We start from the raw sequence: 23119 nt of genomic DNA, 5'->3' as shown, positions 1-23119 counted from the left end.
TTTTGTTAGCACCTAGAATCAGATGAGAAATGCGTATTCTAATTTGTTCCATAGGAAACAAAACTTATTTTCTTGTCTCCCCCTTTCTCTGAAGGGTGAATCTAACTTTTTGAACCTAGATTTGAGAAAGTATAATAAACTGTGACATAAAATGAAATGCAACTGGTATATAGATAGTAGTAGCCAACATAGGCATTTTGCTCTAAAGTAGTGGGGACAAGAGAATTATGTTAATTACAGTCTTTGCATGTTATGTCTCTCAGTGTGACCTATCTAACGGATTGCCGTATACTGAAATAATCCACTGTGATTTAACAAGGAGGCAATGACATTTCTAGTTTAGTTCTTCCCTGCATTGCTCATATTCAGTGTGGGAGTTTTTAGTGTCTCGGTGCTTTATATGAAAAATGAATTTGATAATACTTTTCTGCCGCATCCTAACAGTTATTATAAATGTTATTAAATGACATATAACTTAATGGCATCTATTTTATTTGATAAACAAATATTTATAGAAATGTATCTCCAGGCACTGGGGATATAACAGCAAACAAAACAGATTGTTCACATGGAACTTGCAGTCTATAGACAGGAGACAAACAATAAACAAGTAAACAAATAAAGGGGAAAACTGTGTATAGTGATAAAGTGTGTGCAGTGAGTTACTCTGTTCACGTGTGCATGAGTTTTGCTATTTTAGATGGGGTAGTCATGGAAGGCTTCCCTGAGAAGGTAACATTAAATGTGGAAAAGAAGCTCCAGGCAGAAAAAAACAGCCATTGCAAAGATCCTGAGGTTGAAGATAGGCAGGAGCAAGATTAAGTAGGCTAGTAGAGGTTTTCAGCTGAGAGGATACACCCCCCACCTTTGTCTAGAGGGTGTTGGAAGATGTACAGGTCGGTTTGCATGTAAAATGCTAGAGTTGAGGACAGAGCACTATTGGCTTCTAGTGTACAGGGAGGATCATGTTAAACGCCTTGAACTGCTTTGATAGACTCGTACACAATTTGTCTTGCTCATATTTTCCTGCAAAAATTGTCTCTATTGAGAGCCTCTAAGGCCAGGATCAGATGTTTGAATTTTATCCTAAGTACAGTAGGAAGCTATTGGAGAGTTGTAAGGTTTAAAAGACAGTCTTTAAAACAGCATTTTGGCTACTGAGTGGAGAGCAGATTGCAAGGGGACAAAGGTGAAAGATGGGAAATTCAATAGGAAGCTCTTTCAGTAGTCTAGAACAGAGATGAAGGGCCTGGACAGGAGCAGTAATGGTAAAGGTTTCAAGAAGTATTTTTACCTTCAAGAAGAAGCCTGCTAAATCAATATAAAATGCTGTTTCCCATGACACCCATATGTTATCTCTTTTTTCCTTGAGAGATTTTTCAGTTTCACAATCAGGTGGTTTCCTCTATATTCATTTGAGAGAATTTTGTGGCACCAAATTACAGAACACCTTGGTCTTTCAAATGCAAGTCCTTACCCTCTTGCTCTTTAACCTTGCATATCCATCTGCATTTCAAGTTGTTCTTTGCTCAGGAAGGCAATCTATTTGATTTGGACTTGTAAAAAGAGATAAAATTACATGTGCTTCTTGAATAACAATATGTGATTTCTTTCTCTGAAGGGTCAATAGGAATTAGCCTACATATATCATTTTACTAAACCGGTGTCTAATCACATGAATAACTGGGACCAACTCTACATTTATTCTTCTGAAAGAGTAACATTCAGTGAACATCAAAATCTCTTGAAGAGATTGCAGGCATTTCAGTACTAATTTTACTTAGGCTTTAAAGCCTTACAAATTGTTTCCAGGTGCATCAGCTCCTCCCCCACAAAGGCAATTCAGCTCCCAAGACCTTAGAGAACCCCCTTACTGCTGTCCTCTTGTCTCTCTTCATAGCCATCTCTTCTTTCTGCCCCCCACTACACCCAGACTGCCCTTGGAGTGTTCCTGCAAATGCAGAGATCTACAAAGCAACAATGTGAGAACCCCTCAGTTCATCTGCAGAACAACCCACTTCTCACTCGGTGGGAGGGGCAGTCTGTCCACCTGGCTGAGCTGAAAGGAGTGGCAAGAGAAGAAAGAGGAGGAGCTGGCTGCAGGCCGCTCCCCAACCCCGCCTCCCGTGAATTGTGCCACTGAGTGGCAGGTGCCTTTGCAACCAGGATGAGAGTCTTCCCCAAAAGAATCTTGTGTCCTGAGAACAGAGTTGGGTAGTCGCCACTGGGGAATGGATGCTGGGCGGGTAGAACAACACACCACAGCCTCTGACTCAGCTGATGGAACCAGGTGCTCACCAACTACATCCTGCCTTGCAATTTCTGGATGAAACCAAAGAAGAGAAAGATAAAGGAGATAGGGTCATCCTCCCAAAACAAATTTAATCTTCTTTAATTTAATCCCATTACCCAGTCTACATAAGCCAAGATCCCAAGAATTAAAAAAGCAAGTGGTCTTACGTTACTGTAAAAACCAAGGAAAAAGAAGCTCTGCAGATGTAGCCCTGCAAGAGACAGGCCACTTCACTGCCTGCATAAAAAAGGGGGACTCCAGAGCTGTATATTAGAAAGGAAAGAACGAATGTTTTGCATTAAGATATCCTGTCTTAGCTACTCAATAGCCATGCAAATCTGGACAAGGTCACTTTCTTGGGCCTCAGCAATAAAGAATATCTTCAGACTCTGATTTGCTCTGAGACTGATTCGTAATTCAGGTGAAAATCTTCACTGTTCCCCTAAAGCCTGAACCATCCACCTCACCCAACTCCTCCCCACACCCTACTGTGTTTCCTTCTTTCTTTGGAGATCCCTCCCCCTCTACTAGCTCTTAAGCTCCCCTGAAGGGAGGTCCTAACGTCATGATTTTTCTTTGAATTTCCAGTGCTTAGTGCTCTACCTGACACTTACTAGATGTTTGATAAACATTTGTTATTTAATGAATGGATAAAAAGGATACAAAAATAGAGAAGAATGAGCCCAAGTCAATGCAAAGCTCAAGAGCCAGCATTGCTGAAACCCGCATATTCTGCCCATAAGTTCCTGAACTTCCTAAAGTTAAACAGGGAGTGAAAGAGAGAGTCTTAGATATCATAGCAATAATTTTCAGACATCACAGTTTCTAATATCCTATGTCTCCACCAAGATGCACCAGTTTCACAGGATTTTACAAATACTAGAGTTTTACCTAGTGTTTCTGAAATGTGTTATATTTATAAAGAGCTAGCATAAAATTACTGAGTAGAAATTTCCAGATCTCTTACTCCATGACTTCATGCCTCTTTAAGCTCTTCCCAGAAAAAAAGAAAAAAGAACACCCAAATCAAAAAATGTAAAGCTGCCTGCATCTTTTCTTCATAAGCTTTGATCCTTTCATTTATTTAAAATGTGTAACCACCAAGGCCTCATTAGAATTGCTAAAGAATGTAAAAAAGGCCACATGGAGTCAAACTCCAGGCCTGTCTAGCCATGTTACCAAACATGGTGAAGCCTGGCTGGGGTGGTGCTGGGGAGACGGTAGGGAGGATGCAGGAAGGTTAGCAGAGGGGGCATACCCGAGCCTGGTCCAGGTCCAGGAGTTTGTATGGGAGGGGACCAAAATAGGGTCCAGTGTTGGAACTTTCAGGTAGCGGCCAAGTGTTTGATGAGTCTTAGATGCATCAGGGAGGGCCATGCGTGAGTGATTTCAGCCTCAGGAAAAGGGTCAGAAAGAAACAGGAAATGCAGTGGATTGTGCCTCTTCCTTGCGCCAGGCCCTCTGCTGAACAGATGCTACCACTGGGCTTTACAGCAGGGCTGGGATAGGAGGACTGCCCCCTCAAAAGTGTGGAATCTCCAGTGGTGTCCACAAGGGGTACTGAGTGGGCATTTCTTCCAAAATATTGTCCACGAAGCAAGAGTAATGGACATCTCCAACTTCTTCATTGTGAAGTGCTATGTATGGCTCATACATCCATTTTTCTAAGCCCTGTTTGCAACTTGAGAGCAAGTGTTATGAACTCAATTATTTTTATTTTTCCTGTCCACCATATAAAGAAACAAGTCCATCAGACTCTTATTAGCGCTGTCATGGGAGTGAGGAAAGAGACCACCATGAGACCGTGATACAATATAGGTTTAATGACAATGGTAAACCTTACTCTGGGCCATTCTGGACACACTCTTTAGAGGACTAGTGAATCTGAATATATTCCTCCTAAAACGGATTTTCTAATTCCTAGCTGTTGTAACGGTAAGAGATGAGAAGAATACATGAATATTCTCCTGCCTTTGGGTTGCAATCAATCCCTTCTCAGCCTTCATCTCGTCTAGGCTGAATGGATTCTCAGTCTTTTCCTGAAGGGTAGTCTTGATTATTTTAGTTGTTTTTTCTAAATCTGAGTTAGAAATAGAACATAAGACATTTAAAATGTCCATACACATTAAGAACACCTCCACATTTTAAAAATAAGGAGTCTACCAAAAACTGGACACAACAGAGATACCCTTGAGTGGGTTAATAGTACAGCAGCCTGTGGTACATCCACATCATGGCACACTGCCCAGCAGTGACGAGGGATGAGCTGCTGATACATACAACAACCTGGCTGACTCTCCAGAGAATGACACTGAGTGAAAATAAATTCCCAAATGTTACATACTGTATGATTTCATTTATATAACGCTCTTGCAAGGAAAGATTACAGAGCTGGAGGACAGATGAACGGTTGCCAGGCGGTAAAGAGAGAGTAGGGGCAGGAGAGAAGTGGTGTGGCCATGAGAGGCGACACGAGGGGTGCTGGCTGTGACGGGAATGTCCTGTGTCTTGACTGCGTCAGCCTCAATACTCTGGCCTGATATGCTGCTCTGGTTTTGCAAGATGTTACCATTGGTGGGTAACTGGGTGAAGGGCACAAGGGATCTGCATATTATTTCTTAAAACTGCATACAATAATCTCAAAATAAAAAGTTTAATTAAAAAATAATTAGTTAAATGAATGGATATAGATAAATCTCTAACTCAGTCTCAAAAAAAGAAATCAACCCCCAAATTTTAAACGATATGTATCCTATACCTTATATAGCAAAACTATAAGGAAAGGCACAGGTTGAGCATAATTTTAGGATTGCGTTTAGAGAAAACAGGCAGAAAGAAAACTCATGAGGGTGAGACACCCAGAGGGTCTCAAATGTACCAGAATATTCTAACTTAAAATGGAGAGGTGGGGAATACTGGCTCACTTAATAGTTATTCATTAAACTGCAGGTATATGTTTTTATACCCTGTTTTGTATGTATGATATATTTTAAAATAAAAAGGTACATTTTTAACTTTCTCCAAAAAATAAGAGACTCAGGATCTGAAACTGATCACAAACTTTAAAAGGTTGCCAAAATAAGGCCAATACGACCTTAAGAAAATTCATAATATATTAATAACTCATAGAACCAGTACAGAATCAATCCATCCCTCTCTCTCTCTCTCTCTCTCTCTCTCTCTCTCTCTCTCTCTCTCTCTCTGCATTCACTGGTAAAAATTTTGCTGACAAGAAAAACTCTGTGGGAGTGAGGAGCACTAGAACTTATCTATGAATTACACTTGAGAGAAAATACTTTTTCTGCCTGCCCATCCTGCTTGCCAGAGCAGAACTGATTTAACACAGTTTTTTTTTATAGAAAAGATTGCTTTTTTTATTTCAAAGTATTATGGGGGTACAAATGTTTTTGGTTACAAGGATCACTTTTGCAATGCTTGAGTCTGGGCTATATAAGTGTAAGGCTAAAAATAATGGCGACCTCTCTGGAAGCAGGTGTTCTCATGCAAGGCAGACAATCAACAGAAGCCTGTTGAACATTGGAATGTGTTCAGTGGGGTTGTTGTGCACTCCTGCGCCAGGTGAGCAGCTTGTCCTGCCCTCGGCCTGCCTGGCGCTCGGTGCATCTCCATCGCAGGGCTGTTCATCATGCCCTGTGCACCAGCTCGATAATTCTTACATTGCTTTACTCTTTACATGCCTCAAATCGCTCATTTTTCCTGAGCCCTTGCTTAGCCAAGTTCCTTACATTTGGTTCCTTTGATCTTTCTGCTAAAATCAGTCTCTTCCTCTAATTATTTTCTGTTCCACTTCTTTGAACCCCTTCCAGTTGCCTCCATTTCTCAAGGAGCCAGGTGTTTAATAAAGAATCTGGATGAAGTTCAGGCAGGTAGAGGCAGCTGCTGCCCCCAGGTCAAGTGTTGCCTCCTCTTCCAGCAGCAAAGATGGTTCATTAAAGGCATGCGAAATTCCAGAGCCCAGAACGGTGCTCGTCACGTGGCAGGTGCACAGGCAGTAATTCCCAAATGGAAGGATTAACTGGGATCTCTTCTAAGTGGGCCGGGCCACATTCCAACTTGCACTTCATTTGCTTCCCCATCCCACACTCAGCCCAGGTCTCTTTCTGCTTTCAGGTTTTTCTTTGCAGTCTGATAATTATTTCATAGCTTATTTCTTTGATGCCCTACACATTTTAAAATTGAATTTCCTTTTATTTCCTGCTCACATATTTAACTTCATTAGTTTAATTCATGTCATAGGATTTTGCTAGTAACCTTGTTTACCAGATTAACATTATTTATAAATGATTCTTTTATCTTCTTCTCCAAATGACTCATAATCATGTTAATATTGTCTTATTTTTTATTTCTCTTTATTAGAGAGACTTTGCCTCTGTATTTGTTCATTTTCAGTGTCTTTCTAATGAGTCACAGTGCAAGGCTCATCATATCCTGTGATTCTGACACAGGTTTGGGCTGCAAAGAATAAAAACCATTGTCTTAAAGTGATATATCTGAGACTTGCTTCAAAATAATGTAGTAAGGGTAAGAGGAGTAGGAATGTGATAGGTGAAATAAGGTTGTCATGGGTCAATAGTTGCTAGTTGGGTGATAGGTACATGTAGTATTCAATTACATAAACGCTTGAAATGTGTCCATAATTAAAGGTCATTTTTTAGAAGACAAAAAATATAGATATATAGATATAAAATTGGTCCCTAGAATTCTCCTAGGATTTGCAGAGAGAGAATTCCTCCATCATCCTCTTCCTGTCCTTCTCATTGTATTGGTGGTCCAGCCATTCCTTTACATTCATTAAGAAGTTGAACCCTTGCTCTTCTTTCCTTTCTTTCCAAACTCTAGTTCTCATGCAGGAGATTACATTGTCCTGGTGTGTGGCTTATCCAATGCCACACATCTGCAGCATTAATCTGCACTTTCATGCCCTTCCAGCAACCCACTACCCCTTGATTAGACCCTAAATCATTTTTTAAATGATGCAGATCTATGTAGGCTGACTGTCTAGCACTCTGGGTAAGGCCTTCAGGTTATGTTTTGATACACAATTAATTTACTGTTTCCTCAACATTAGTCAACACATAAATCATATATAATCCAGCCATTCCTGGCTTAAAATCCCTCAGTTCTCTTTATCAACTTCAAGTTCAAATTCAAGTTCAATATCCTTCACCTCTACTCTGGCTTTCCTACTATTTCCAGTCTCTTTCCCCATATCTTCCAATATCCACTCTCTCTCCAGCTATACTGTATCAAACTTCTTCTACTTGCAGTGGCAGAGCATGTTTTTTTACATCACCAAAATTTGGACCACACTGTTCCCCCAGATTAGAATGTCCTTCTGTCTTTCAGGCTTTGGGAAATTTCAGCAACTTTCATTTATAGCTCAAGACTCAATTCAAGCATCAATCCTTTCGGAAGGCTTACCTAAGCGGGCCACTTTGAGTTAAATGCCCCTCCAATGTCTTTTCCATAGCACTCTGACTATGCTCACCTACCCTAATACTTTGAAACCCAACTGTATTGAACCCCATTAGTATTCTTTGTTTCCTTTCTAGGCCATGAGCACTTTGATCTCTTTCAACTCTTTCTCCCCAGAACCCAACCAGGGCCTGGCACAGAGTAGGTATTTGGATGAAAGAGTAAGTGAATGAACCAAAAATGGACAAGTGACACTTAAGGAAGCATCTCCCAACAAGGGCCTTCTCTAGAGGTCTGAGCCAACATTCTCGGTTCTGGGAAGCACCTCTAGTCTTTGCCTTTTAACTTGCCTCCAAAAACCCACCTGATGCATCTAGCTCCAGCTAGAACTCAATTGTCCCTGTCTGTGAGTCCTTTCTCTTTGGTGCTTTATCAGACAAGTGTTTCCCAGAGCATGGATCACAATAATTTTTAAGTGATACTCAGACAAATGTCTTTTGATGGTCTTGTGTTTACATTCATATATATTCAGGGGATGGTGGTGAAGCTTTGCACATAAAACCTGTGATTTCACAAAGAATGTTGTTTAGGATGAGACAAATGTAGATAGTGCTGTGGTAATCAACCTTACCTGGACTTCCCAAATCAGGAGCAAAGTGCTTAAGTAATTGTAGATATTCCAAGTCCTTGATAACTGAACCCTTGGCCACGCCCATTAGAAGCATAGACAGGCTCACAAGGAGGGAATCCCACACACTGAATGCCACAGGCATCTCTGTGTTTTATTCAGTGATATATTGAAATGTTACTTTGTGAAGTTGCAGAGAATATACATGTACACTTAATTATAATGGATAAAACAGTCAAATATCTTTTGAGCTGTCCAACCACATCTTCAAGTGAGTTCAGATTTTTAATGTGGGTTAATATAAAAACTGACAGGCTTGTCTCATTGATGTGCATCCTCATCTTTGTCCAAAACCATGAAGTAGAATATCTATCTATTTTTTTTTTGAAACAGAGTCTCACTGTGTTGCCCTGGCTAGAGTGAGTGCCGTGGCGTCATCCTAGCTCACAGCAACCTCAAACTCCTGGGCTCGAGCGATCCTTCTGCCTCAGCCTCCCGAGTAGCTGGGACTACAGGCATGTGCCACCATGCCCGGCTGATTTTTTCTATGTATTTTTAGTTGTCCAATTAATTTCTTTGTATTTTTAGTAGAGACGGGGTCTCGCTCTTGCTCAGGCTGGTTTCGAACCCGCCTCGGCCTCCCAGAGTGCTAGGATTACAGGCGTGAGCCACTGCGCCCGGTCTGTCTATCTATTTTGATCAAATAGTTCCATCCTTCTAATAAGAAACTTAATCTTCAGCCATATATTTTATGTCAATTTGATTTATTCCATTTTTGTTTGCCATTTTTACTTTTTGTTTTTAAAAATGGAATGACATTGTTTTTCTAGAATTTACCATATTTCATTAAATCTAACACACCATTGATGTGTAACATATGATTATTTTATGTGCCACTAAGAACAACAGAAATGTTGCCAATTATAATTGCAGATGCCATTGATTGTAAGACACATCCCAATTTCAGAGATATCAAAATTATTTTTAAATATGTGACTTAAAATTGTTGAAATACAGCATAGGTACATCACTTCTACTTTAGAAAGTAATATTATATTAAACTGATAGTAGTAATAGAAAGTTTCCCTTCTGAATAAATTTAATTTAAAAATGAGTTGATTTAAAGAAAAATATTATGTAAGTAGGAGGAGAGGTGGAGTATAATATGGCAAAATCCTGGAGGTGGTACCCAAGTGTTTGTGACTTGGCCTAACTGCCTAGGCCTAGGTACTGTCCCTTGGCCCCATGTGGCAGCTCAAGCCAACCCTCCCGACTCTCCAGCACTGTGCCCAGCTCCTACCTGGGCCGCTGAGCATGGGAGAGGGGTTTAGGCCATTATGTCAATGCTCAGGTTGAGGAATGTGGCTATAACTCACTGAAGTCATTTTGTGAGAGTGAAAAGAAATTCCTAGGAAACAGACTTATTATAAACATTGGAATAATCTGGCCTTGCCTCTATTTCAAAGGTTTCTGTTTTGTTTTGAACCCATTCTCCAAGAAGTAAAGAGGGAAAAGAGCATTTTAGTCTCTGTTGCTGGGTAATCTATTTACTAATGATGGTTAACCAAACACTAAATAGTTCGGGGATTATCGAATCAAAGAATGGTCTACTTTATTTTTCCTAATAGATTTACAAGTTAAAAAGTGATTATGAATAACTTGAAGCAAAATGCGTTTCACTGGGAAAGCGTAAGAAGTAGCTAATTTTCTACTTCCAGAATAAGAAAAGCGAAGAGAGAATCATTTTAGATGGAGCTGGGAAAAACTGTTTCCATTGGGAAAATGCTTTGCTTTTCTACATCATCTCCCCGTGCATTGCAGTGGATTTGTGTTCATCTTGGTGCCAGCTCCCACCCTGCTCTAGGTCATGCTTTAGAATGCTGGGCAGTGTGTGCAACATTTCCCGGAGAGCCATGCAGAACCCTTTGATTTACTCGGTGCTTATTCTTGAAGGTTACTGTGAATCATTAACCAGAATGCAATAGAGCAAGAGGTCGCAAGTCATATAGGCTTCCTTGCTTGCACATAGCCTGTTTTTGCAAACTTAATTTTGAAGGTTTTAATGTAGGTGTAATTGAAAAGATAAATTGAACACATATGAATATCCTAATAAAGGTATTCTTTGGAGTCAGCAAATATTCACATCATATTAAGCACCAATGAACCTATTACAGTATAATAAAATGGAAAGGTCTTATAACAGAAGGTTATTTATAGGCTATTAATTATTAGTGTAATTTTAAAATATAATCAGTAACAATTAGCAAAATTGATAATATTGGATATGCAGCTGTTTCTACTCACTAGTACTAACAATACTGGCAGTAATTCTATATAGTAATGTAAGTTGAAGGCTAAACCTCTTAAGTTCCTTGTTTATCCTTATGGGTGTTATTGTTTACCAGATCATTGCTGCATAGCTTTATTGGTACTATTTCCTGATATTCATACAATTATTGACATCATACTCTAAATTTTGAAGTTTATTCATAGAATAGAATAAAATTATTGCTGGGCAAGATGGCTTGTGCCTGTAATCCTAGCTACTTGGGAGCTTGAGGCAGGAGGATTGCTTGAGGCCAGGAATTTGAGACCAGCCGGGGCAACATAGCGAGACCCCATCTCTAAAAAAAAAAAAAGTTATACAAGTACTTCAATCTAGTACCCTTTCTCAAAGCAGACACACTAGTCAAAAAGCCAAATATATTTAGAAGGTAGAATCATTGGAACTTAGGATCTTATATTATGTTCCCTAGAAGCAGAGCCTGAGACAGAGATTTGGATGCGGATGGTTTATTGAGGGGTAAACTCAGAAGAAAGTGAGAAAAGCAGGATAGAGTTGGGGGAAATGCCAGGTAGGATGTAGACTGATGAGGGTGGGGGCAAAATTTCACCACAGAGGACAAATGTGAGTCCTTTCCAGCCAAACACTGCCTGCAGCTGAGGAGTGGGTATAGCAACCAGAAACAGGGATCTGCTTGCAGCACTGGTAGCACTAACTACATTTGGTGGAGGGGGAGGGGGTCGGGGAGAAAAGGATGGCTTCTAGGTTTGTGGCATGAACAACTGAATAGATTTTTGTATATAACAGCAACACTCCCCTCATAATACCCAAAATCTAAGATTATAGAAAAAATATGAAAAGATTCTTCATTTTACAAAAAGAAAATTCCCTTTTGCTTTTACTTTTTCAGGTTAAAAATATCCATTCCTTGATATATTTGCATAGGCTCAAACTTCCATTAAAAACATACTTTTTAAAAAACAAAGTTTAAAAAAAGTATTGTTCATTTAGACCTTTTCCATTTAGTCTGCTTCCTGTTGAAAATGAATACAAACTGGTTCTAGTGCTCTAATAATTGAAGATTCACCTACAATCCCAATATTATGTTAGGTTTTTATGAAAAAGTAGTTATGCGTTGTCCTTGTGCATTCATCCTTTAGATGAGGGGTCAGCAAACTATGGCCAGTGAGCCAAATCTAGCCTGTAAACTATTTCTCTATGTCTGCGGAGCTAAGAGTTTTCACATTTTTAAGAGGTTGGTTTAAAAATAAAAAGAATATGCAACAGAGACCATATGATCCACAAAGCCAAAAATATTTACTATTTAACCCTTTACAGAAAATGTTTGCCAACCTCTTCTTCAGTCCATTATGATCCCAAACTTTTTTCCAGAAGTGTGCTGACTCCATCTGTATTTTGAAGGAAAATCTGATATTCAAAAACTTCAAATTAGCCAATGATTTTTGGAACAATAAAATTATTTGTTTTGTAAAAGGGTTCATCACAGAATTTATATAAATTAATTCTAGCTCTTCTGAACAATTTTTTTTTTGAGACAGAGTCTCACTCTGTTGCCCAGTCTAGAGTGCCGTGGCGTCAGCCTAGCTCACAGCAACCTCAAACTCCTGGGCTCAAGCAATCCTCCTGCCTCAGCCTCCCAAGTAGCTGGGACTACAAGCATGGGCCACCATGCCCAGCTAATTTTTTTCTATACATTCTTAGTTGTCCAGCTAATTTCTTTCTATTTTTTTTTTTAGTAGAGACGGGGTCTTGCTCTTGTTCAGGCTGGTCTCGAACACCTGACCTCAAGCGATCCTCCCGCTCGGCCTCTCAGAGTGCTAGGATTACAGGCATGAGCCACATGCCCGGCCCCTGAACAATTTTTTTATAGAATTCCTTAATAAATTTCAGAAAAATTATTTTTAACTAAAATAAATGTGCATAATTTGTCCCATGTTTTGTAAAAATATTACTACCTATTTTGTGATTCTTGTAAAGAAATGGAAAAATACAAATAGATACAAAAGTAAAAAATCACCTGCAATCTTAGTCAATGATAGTCAATCACTGTTAACATTCAGCTACATTTTTTTCTAGGCATATAACTGTTTAATTTTTTTAAATGAAAAAATGTGGATCGCATTGTATGTATAATATTATGCCCTCTTTCACTCTTGTAATGTTATAATTTTAAAAGCATCTTATTTGATTGCATTTATTCCACAGAATAAATATGTCACAATTTATGTAAACATCTTCCTATTTTTTTGAAATTTTAGGTTGACGCTAGTTTTTCACTATTGTAAATGCCATAGTGAGCTCATTTATGCATAAATCTAGATCCTTGTTTCTGTTTCCTTAGGCTTATTAGAAGAGTAACTATTGTCCCTTCCCTCCTCTGCCCATCTTCCCTTCAAACTCCTGCTTCATCCCTTAGTTTTATACAATCTGAAGAGAAACCAGTACCTTAAGAGTACCATCCCTTAGTTTTATAAGTGATAGAGTTCCTCAGGGCTAGAAACTTGACCTCTACTCACTCCATGTTTGTCTCCAGACCACGTCACCCATACCCAAGCTTTCAAGCACCAACCATATACTGTGACTCCCATTCTTACATCTCCATCCCTAGATCTGTTTTCTAAGCTCCAGACTTATATTGCCAAATGTCTACCTGTGTGTCGTATACCATTTCAAATAGAGAATGTCCAAAAAAGATTCAATATCTTCCCCTTTCTTCCTCCCCTATCAAAATCTCCTCCTATTGCTCATTTCAGTAAAGTGATACCACCTTTCTGCCAAGTTGCTTATAATACAAACCTGGAAACCATCAGTGACATCTCTCTCCCTCACCATCCCCCTTCTATTTAGTCAACAAGTCCTGTTTATTCTACTTCCTAAATATCTTTAACATGTCTATTTCTCTCCATCTCCTCAACCCCCACCTAAGCCACCATAGTCTCTTTCTTGGACTGCTGTATGTACTTCCTAATTGGTCTTTCCTCACCCACTCTTGTCCTGACCTGTCTTATTCCCCTCTCAATTCTCCACCATGCAGAGAGTTTCTAAAAATGCCACTTTGCTTTCATAATCCTTGAGTGGCTGTCAGGATAAGGATCTTAATGGTAACCCCTCCTCACTCTCCACCCTCATTTTGCCACTTTTCCCCTTACTGTCTTACTCCAACCTAGTGGTTTCCTTTCTAGTGTGCTAAGCTTATTCCAGCGTCAAAACCTTTCTTTATTCAAACTGTTCCCTCTGCCTGTAACACCCTTCCCTCTATCTTTAGCTGATCAACCCATTTCCTGATCCCTCCCCTAATATACCCCAGCCGCTACCTACATGCTTTCTCAGCATATTAGTCTACTTTTGGGGTATTTCTTACAGATTGCAATCTAAATTATGTACTTTTTCCCTGTAATGTCTGTTTCTTCACTAGACTGAAGTTCCATTTGGGCAAATAGCATTTGTCTCTTTAGCCACTTTATTCCCCAGTGCCTGACAGGTCATAGATGCCCAATAAATATTTGTTGAATTAATAACAGGTCATGGGGTATAAACTTCACAAAGACTTTTAAAATATGTTACCAAATAGCATTCTAGAAAGTAAGTATCAACCGATTTATAAACCTACCAGCAGTATATGAGGGTGCTCCTTTGATCACATCTATCCTGACACTGAGTATTATAGTTTTAAATAATTTTTAAATACTTTGGCAGGCAAAATGTTATCTCATTATTATTGAAGTTGCAATTCTTTGATTACTAGTGAAGTTCAACATTTTTCACACATTTACAGCCTCTCATATTTTCTATGATTTTAAAATTCATGATATACTTTTATTGAACCATTTTTATTGAGATATTTTGGAAGTTTATTTAGATTAATTATCTTTCTCCTTATAAAACAATGCCACCAAATCTACTTAATGTCATCTGAAGATTTGGGCAGATTTCAATAAATGAATCTGTTCCCTAAGGTCTATGTTTAGTCCCTGATGATTCTCCCTTACCTTGGAGGGAGCCATATAATTGGTTGACCATATAATTTATCATATAAACTGGGACACTTTTGAAAGTGAAGGAGGGTACCATTAATAATTTTACCAGGACAACAGGTATAAAGCAAGACCATCCTGTACAACCCAAGATGTAGTCTCCCTAATTCTCATTTTCATGCAAACTTAGAACTCTGGGGATCTAGAGCTAAGAGCAGATGTCCAAGTGGCGTAAGTCCAGGGATGAATAGAGGATGAAACCTGCTTTTTGCTTTGAATTTTAATTTGGATGCCTTTGTGCTGTGTTGTTCAGTAACCCAATGACTCAGCCCTGGTACCCCCGTCGCCCCTGGTTACCTTCACTCAGTTACCTCACCTGCCTGGCTCTTGGAGGCATCTGAGTTACACCCCATGAAACTTCAGCAGTTTCTAAGGCTCAGACAATTTCATCCAACTCTTCTTTCATGATGAGGCCAGTGGCCCAGAGAGCTGCAGGGACTGCCTTGCCCATAAACATAAAGCCAGTCAGAGGCAGAGCCAAGTCTCTTCGAAGAGTTTTCTCCTGTTCTACCAAGTTGCCTCCATTCCTCCTGCTTTCATTGTACTGACAATGCCAGCAGCTATTTTCTGATGTTATAATGCTTCCAAAGTTATGTCAAGAAGTGACCAAAACAGAGTTTTCACTTTCTAGAGCCTGTTGCGAGGATGTTCCTCTTTGACAAGCATAACCATCAAAGTACAAGGCAAGCAGTTTCTGAGGCAATTCATCTTACATTGGGGTCATGTGTACATGGGCCTCCACGTCTATCACTTATGATGCTTTCTGAGCTCTTGCAGTTTGTCTACAAACTTCTCCAGATTTTTCTAAATGCCCTTTTATATAATTTATACCCTTCGGTGGAGCTCAAAAATAAATCCAGAATTGCTTACAGACTTGCATTTTCAAGAATTGCTAGCATCTTAAGGAAAGTAGAATATAATGGTAGACAACTTCTGGAAAAATAAAGACCATGAGAGTTTAGATAGTTGAATTTTTGTCATTTCCATCCAATCTGAGGTATGACTTTATTAGGAAAAGAACAGCAGGCTCCCTCTTCCAATCTTGTCAAGAGAGCAAATTTCCCACCAATGGAATTCCCACAGAGACTCTGTGTACTGTTGTGCAGATTGCTCACTGCACAACTCCAGAGTGCACCATTCACATATGTAAGTGGTGCCAAATGGCTCCTCCTGGCAGGGACCTGTTGTGCAGTTCACAATCCTGGCACTGTACAGGGTACAATCTGTGCAGCCATATGCTGAGGTCTTGACTGACACCCTCTTTGTGGCTTTTCTCTTATAAAGACACTATCCCCCTGTTGTAGTTAGGGTTGCTTCATTTGCCAATACCTACAGATCGTTCAGGATAATCTTCATTTCAAACATGCATTCACCTAGTTTCTGTAAGCACTATAGTATTTGTCAAGCCAGGTGTCCTGGTTTCTGGTTTGGAAAATAGGTCATTGGAGCTATCTTTTAAGTGCTATTTTGCCTATATACTGCCATTTCATTTTTATTGAGGAAAACATAGAAAATAAATACAATCTAATGGTTTACTAGAGAATAAAAAAATTTAAGACGTTAATATTTTTAAAGGGAATTTTTACATTAAAGTATCTCTCTGTAAGTGAAAGAGAAAAGAAAATGATTTTAGGTGCATATAGCATCCATCTCTAAAACATCTACCCAGATAGACTAATAAGTTAAGATTAACTCATTGGCTCTATAGAAATAATGGAGAAATAGGCCGGGTGTGGTGGCTCACACCTGTAATCCTAGCACTCTGGGAGGCCGAGGCGGGTGGATTGTTCGAGGTCAGGAGTTCGAGACCAGCCTGAGCAAGAGCGAGACCCCGTCTCTACTAAAAATAGAAAGAAATTAATTGAACAACTAAAAATATATAGAAAAAAAAAATTAGCCGGGCATGGTGGCGCATGCCTGTAGTCCCAGCTACTCGGGAGGCTGAGGCAGTAGGATCGCTTGAGCCCAGGCGTCTGAGGTTGCTGTGAGCTAGGCTGAAGCCACAGCACTCTAGCCCGGGCAGCAGAGTAAGACTCTGTCTCAAAAAAAAAAAAAAAAAAAAAAAAAAGAAATAATGGAGAAATACTGTGCACCTAAGATAGCCAACTTGCCTAATAGAGATAGACCTTGGTTTTTAATTAGTGGAAGAACCAACTTTATATCTCCCGACAAGAAAGATGATGAAAAGATTCAGAGATATTTTTGTACTATATTTTCTGTAGTTTCTGGGATGAAATCCATAGATTTTTCAAGCTGGAAGAAGGCTTTTAGTTCATTCACTTATTCATTCATTCAATTAATTCTTAGTATTTGCCAAATACCGTGATCATGCCAAACACCGTCCAGCCCTCTTCATGAGGAAACTGTGGTCATGAAGTTGGTTAGAGACAGGGCCAGAAACAAAGGGCAGATGTTCTATGTGCAGGACACTTCATCCCACAGTGCTGTTAAATATCTCCATGTAGTTACATTCAGGTGATGAAACAGGAAAACATCTGTGTACTGCATGTGACTTGCATGTAATTCATGTAATAAAAATGAAATACAAACCTTTTGCCAGCCATTTCTTTATTACTCTAAATGCCACAACTTTAGGTTCAGCGTTAAGGCCAATAATTTCAGAATTAGTCTGGGAATTTTATGAATAAATCTTTTCTCACTTATTCATACTCTTTACAACTCAAATATTTCAATCATGTCCTTTCCCAAATGTTGCCTTTACAGATTAAAGTGCTATAAATAGCACCGACCCCTGAGGAACACGATCTTCTTACACAATACTCAACACCTTTGAGTATTGATCTAGACAGTTTCCCATCAATGACAAAATAAATACCCCAAACTCATGGTGGCTTCCTTCTTAAAAAATTTGCTTTGGGCGGAACTTAAAGCATGTAGTTCATAACAATGTGAAATTTCCTTTTCTGATGTGTCTATACTTTTCCTTCACACAATTAAATCTCTGAACTTACTGCATATTGCTGAACTTATAGGCAGTTGAGGTCGAGCACATCTGAGCAAAAGAGAACAGCTGCTCTTGCCAGCTGCCTTCTTAACTGCATAGACATAAATACTGCCCAAAGAGCCTCTCCAGGGCAGGAGACTGAGATCTAGTTTCAAGTTGCTGCAAGGAGACCCTTTCTGCCATTTTGGCTTAGTAAATTCATCCATATGTAGCTGGACCAAGGGATACTGAACTTTTAGCTGAGTGACTAGGAGCAAGAATTCTGAATCCAAACTACTCATGTTCAAATCCTGGCTCTGCCATCTACCTTACCAGTTTTTTGACATTGGGCAAGTTATTTAACCTTACTGCCCTCAGCATCCTCACCTGCAAATGGGGATAATAATAGCTTTTTCATAGTGTTTTGGGGATTATATTAATTAGATACTGTTAATAATCCCAGCAACAAGTATTCATTAAGTTCTTGTTCTATTCCAGTTACCATGAATGAGAAAAATGGTCCCTTCCTTCATGGAATTTAGAGTATTTTTTCACACTAGGAGACCTGACTCACTGAAGTGTGAAGTCAATGTAGTAAGGTATGACCAAATTTTGTTTTAAATGAGTTAGAATAGGACTTTACAAAATAAGACTTTTATGGAACTTTCTTTCAGTTACAGATATTTTAGATGTATGTGTGCCCAAGGTCTTGTTATAAGATGTATTTCTTACCATGAGTCTAGCAGAGAAGATTAGCAACTAAACAGCAGCTTTAATACGGTGTGTGTCATAGGCTCGTGGGTAGGCCACCTGAACCCAGTATGGCAGGTACAGAGAATCAGGCAAGTCTTCCAGGAGGAGGTGACATTTAAGCTGAGTCTTAAAGGATGAGTAAAAATTTACCAAAAGAAGTTGGGGTTGGGGGAAAGAAGTAGTTCCTTTAAGAGCAATGAGGGCTGGGGATGGTTGCTCATGCCTTATAATCCCAGCACTTTGGGAGGCTGAGGCAGGTGGATCACTTGAGGCCAGGAGTTCAAGACAAGTCTGGGCAACATAGCAAGATCTCATCTCTACAAAAATTAAAAAAAATAGCCAGGCATGGTGGTGCATGCCTGTAGTCCTAGCTACTCCTGGAGGCTAAGGAAGGAGGATCTCTTGAGGCCAGAAGTTCTAGGCTGCAGTGAGCTATGATTGCATTATTGCACTCCAGCCTGGGTTACAGAGGGAGGCCCTGTCTCTATTTTTTTAAAAAATGCAACCAGGAGCTGCAGGAGGGGGTGGGTAATGAAGCAAGGGAAAGATTTGTTCTGATTTGCATTTTAGTAAAGCCACTCTGACTGCATGAGAAGAATGAGCAGGGATCAGTTAGGAAAGTATTTAGTAATTTCAGGACACAGTGGCCTAGACTGGGGCTAGGGGAAGTGGGTATTCAAGAGGGACTCTGTACTTAGGTAGAATTGACAGGACTTGATGATTGATGGGGGAGGTGCTGGAGCCATAGGGATCTGGGATGACTACTACTTGCCCCACATCTCTGATGTCTAATTTACAAAGGTTTCAGGGGACAAATCTAAGTTTGGAGGGAACATTCCTGTAAACAGGAAGATAGGACCTTTCAATCACTTTGCAAATCACCTCTCCATCCTGCTGGACATATCTGCAGACTGTTGCTGGGCCTAGGAGTTGGCAGAGCTTCCTGTTCCAAAGTGGGAGGGTTCTTGGCAGGAGATGGAAAGCTGGAAACAGAATGGAACCTGGGCTAGCCAGTCACCTTGTACGAAAAAAGGGAAACCTGATACTTTCCCATCTGATCCAGAATATCTGATCAGAAAATAATTTAAAAGTACAGATAATTCAAAGATGTTTATAATTGGCTTTGAAATACCATGCATTTTTGGCAGTGGATTTACCTTGCCAAATGTTTTTCTTAGGCCTTATTTTGCATTCCTTGAACATGGACCATCTGGGCAGCAGGGGGATGAGCCCGGAGCCTAGGAGGGAGTCTGGGTGGGCGGCTGAGGAGGCTCTAATGTTTAAAAATTGGATTGAGACCACAATTCTTCCTCATCATCCCAGATGATTGATACTTATCTGTCTGCCTGGGTCCTGCCACAGAGAAGGGAGCTTTTTGTGATGTAAGCCTTACCAGTCACATGGCGACTTGAAAAACAGCTACCTGGTTCCCAGTATACCAATGCTTCCCACCCACATTTTGAACACTTCACAGGAACACCTCCACCCACCAGAGTGGCAGCCAGGGCTCCAAAGCAATCTTAAAGTCAAACCATATTTGGAGCATGAGGCAGGCTGTTTACAGATGTTACCGTAAAAGACATTTTAAGTCACAATCAGTCTCATTTTACAGAAGAGAGCTGGCCAAACCAGAAGGCCCCTTTTCCTGTTATTCATAAGACTGCTGCTTCCAGACAAGTTAAAAGGTTAGCTTATCTTCCCTGGCTCAGGCCTACCTAAAAGAGGAAAGAGTCATGCTTCACAGAAATCACTTAAACAAAGGGTCTCTGCACCAAGTCCCTACTAGGGCCCAGCAGAATTGTCAGGGTGGCAGCCACTCCCTACTTAAGAATCCCAAGCATTTCTCCTTCCTCCATCTGGACTGTGCCACGCCAGGGAAGTCACTTGGTCCAGGGCAGAATTCACTGGTAATAATTAGCAACAGGCTCAAATCTGGAAGTTCAGGGACACTGATTTCCCCCAATTTGTTGTAAAATTGCTATTTTTCATAATCAGCACAGAGAGGAGGGCATTTCCTAGCTTCCCGGTTCTTACAGGTCAGAACCAGGTCCCTGGTTCACAGGCAATCTTTAATAGGTGCTCTGTGACCCATCTAGTGTTTTTATTTTTCATCTCATCAAACCTTCTTCCTAAGAAGATGAGCTGCCAGAAGACTCAGGCAGCCCGTGTGTGTGTGTTTGAAAAACCCAGCATAGGTTTCTTTGACTTCGGTTCCCTCAAAATTTTAAGGAAGTAAAGCCAGTGAATGTGCCAAGGGCATCCTCACCTGATACCTGCCTCTTTCCCTCTTTCAATATCTCCTTGATTGGAGGTGGCAGAAGGGGTCTTCGGAGGCTCGCCCAAACCTTTAGAACAGATACCCTCCCGCCCCCAACTTCCCCACCTCAGTCCCTTCTCATCCTTCCCCTCGTTCCCCAAACGTACACCTCGCTGAGGTCATCCTCAGTATGCAGCCCGCCGGGGGAAGGAAACGTGAGCTAAAGCAACAGGTTCCACCCACAGCCTGAACTTGGAAGGCGATGCCGCGGTGGCGAGGCGACTGGAGCTGGGCGGTGGAGGGAGAGGAAGCGGTGAGGAGGAAGGTGGAAGGGAAATGATGGTGCATGACCACCGAGCACACGTCACTTGGGCTCCCACAAGGGCTTGTGTATGTGCGTGTGCGAGGGGAAGCAGGTCCTTCCCAGGGTCACTCGGGAACTTCCGCGTGGATTAGGAGGGCCAGGCCCGTATTTTGGGGTGCCAGGAGGCTTCGGTGGGGTAACGAGTCCCGCAGAGAGGGCTTGAGGCGCGCCCAGGAAATACAAGTGTCTGGGGGTGAAAAGACATTACTGTTCCCAGGGCACCGCCCTTCCTAATTCGCTGGGTCTGCGCCCCTAACGCCCCGTACCCCCTTTTTGGGGCCTTTCCCCGGTTTCTCCAGCCCCATCATAGCCCGGCCTCCGTCTCCAGCCTGCGGCCGCGAAAACCGGGACTGCGGACTGTGCCGCGCCCGGCAGCCTCTGGGCATGCTCGGTGGCGGGACCGGCTGTGCCGCCAGGAGGGCGCGTCCTCCCTCCCCCTGGGCGGCGGCGGCGGCGCTTGCAGCCACTGCCGGCACCCCCGCCAGGCACACCTTTGGGGGAGGCGGGGGGCCACCCTGCCCGGCGCGGGCTGAGAGCGCCCCCCACCCCGAGCCTTCCTGCGTGCCGGAGGAGGGGCCGGCCCGGAAGGCGCGGAGGCGGGAGTGAGACCTCCGACTGCCAGCGATTCCTTAGAAAGTAAAGCTCAGCTCCGGGACCGGGCACACGGCCGCGGGCCGCCGGCGGGGAAGGGGCGGGGCGGCGCCGGTTTGGGGGTGGTCTCCGCGCGCCGAGCGTGGTGAGAAATTAGTAGCCGCCCACCCTTTTCTCAGTTCCCGCCCCCAGGGAATTATAATTCTCTGGGAAAGTGTCTGGTTCTCCGAGAATCCTTGGGGCGGGTAAAGAGGTGCGCCTGCTGCAAAATGGTTAAAACAAAGTCTGCGCGCGCCCCGGGCCCCTCGTATGAAAAGTGTGCGCGCTGGTGGCTGGGCAGCCCTTTGCTAATTTGAGGGTTAGTTACCGGGAGGAAGTCGGGTTGCGGGAGGGGATGGGGGGCATAAGGGAAGCCTCAGACTGGTACTGGCTCTCGCCCCCAGTCCTCCTTGGGGGGAGCAGCCGGGACCAGGCGGGCGCGGGGCGCGGGGCACTCGGCCGGGGCATTCGCGGCGAGCGGCGGGCGGCCGGAGCAGGCTCGGCCCGGAGGCTCACACTCTCTGCCTCCTCCCCCCAGGATTACCGAGAGGATGGGATGGATCTAGGCAGTGACGCCGGCAGCAGCAGCAGCAGCAGCCGCGCCAGTTCGCAGTCCAACTCCACCAAAGTGACCCCTTGCTCCGAGTGCAAGTCCTCGTCGTCACCGGGGGGCAGCCTGGACTTGGTGTCTGCCCTGGAGGACTATGAGGAGCCCTTCCCGGTCTACCAGAAGAAGGTGATTGATGAGTGGGCGCCGGAGGAGGACGGGGAGGAGGAGGAAGAGGAGGACGAGCGCGACGAGCAAGGGTACCGGGATGGCCGCTGTCCGGCCCGGGAGCCGGGGGACGTAAACGCCAGGACCGGCAGTGGCGGTGGCGGGGGCAGGAGCGCCACCACCGCCATGCCGCCCCCGGTGCCCAATGGCAACCTCCACACGCACGACCCCCAGGACCTCAGGCACAATGGCAACGTGGTGGTGGCTGGCCGGCCGAACAGTTCCCGGGGCTCCCGCCGGGCGATCCAGAAGCCCCAGCCGGCTGGGGGCTGGCGAGGTGGCCGGTGCGCGGCAGCTGGGGGCCTCTGCGTTCAGCCCTCAGACGGCAGGACGTGCGTCCCCGAAGAGCCCCCGATGCCCCCTATGGACTGGGAGGCACTGGAGAAGCATCTGGCCGGGCTGCAGTTCCGGGAGCAGGAGGTACGGAACCAGGGCCAGGCGAGGACCAACTCCACCTCCGTAAGTTGGCCGGGGTGCGTGCCCACGCGCGCACACACGCGTACACACCCCGCGCACAGCCCGCACGCCCCCTCCCCGCGCTCCCGCCGGCCCGCGGCCCCATTCATGCTTCCCCGAGGGTGGGGGCCCGGCCGGAGAGCCTGCCTTCTGCTCCCCTGGGGTACGGGTGCTCAGTCTGTGAGCTGTCTGGGTTTCCAGGATGGGCGGAGAGGAGGGAGGAGCAGCCAGAGGGCAGCGGAAA

The 23119-nt window shown here is 42.9% G+C and overlaps 1 protein-coding gene and 1 pseudogene across 4 annotated transcripts in view; both read left to right on the top strand.

Moving 5' to 3' along the window:
• The window catches only part of LOC105809089, a 92167-nt pseudogene extending 70620 nt beyond the window's left edge, over positions 1-21547 (top strand).
• Positions 1-23119, top strand: part of LOC105809167 (schwannomin-interacting protein 1) — an 886964-nt gene that overhangs the window by 707463 nt on the left and 156382 nt on the right. For 2 of the 4 annotated variants that reach the window (XM_012642921.1, XM_012642922.1), the window contains one exon: positions 22183-22878. The exons of 1 other annotated variant lie outside the window; for it this stretch is intronic. In XM_012642921.1, the coding sequence (XP_012498375.1) occupies positions 22183-22878 (696 nt within the window). The remainder of the gene's footprint in view (positions 1-22182; positions 22879-23119) is intronic. One more of the 4 variants, XM_012642923.1, reaches the window with a different exon arrangement.

The sequence above is a fragment of the Propithecus coquereli genome, unplaced genomic scaffold (assembly GCF_000956105.1).
Source record: "Propithecus coquereli isolate 6110/MARCELLA unplaced genomic scaffold, Pcoq_1.0 Scaffold19, whole genome shotgun sequence".
Classification (NCBI taxonomy): Eukaryota; Metazoa; Chordata; class Mammalia; order Primates; family Indriidae; genus Propithecus; species Propithecus coquereli.
The sequence above is the reverse complement of the archived record's forward strand: the minus strand, read 5'-3'. Positions and strand labels throughout refer to the sequence as shown.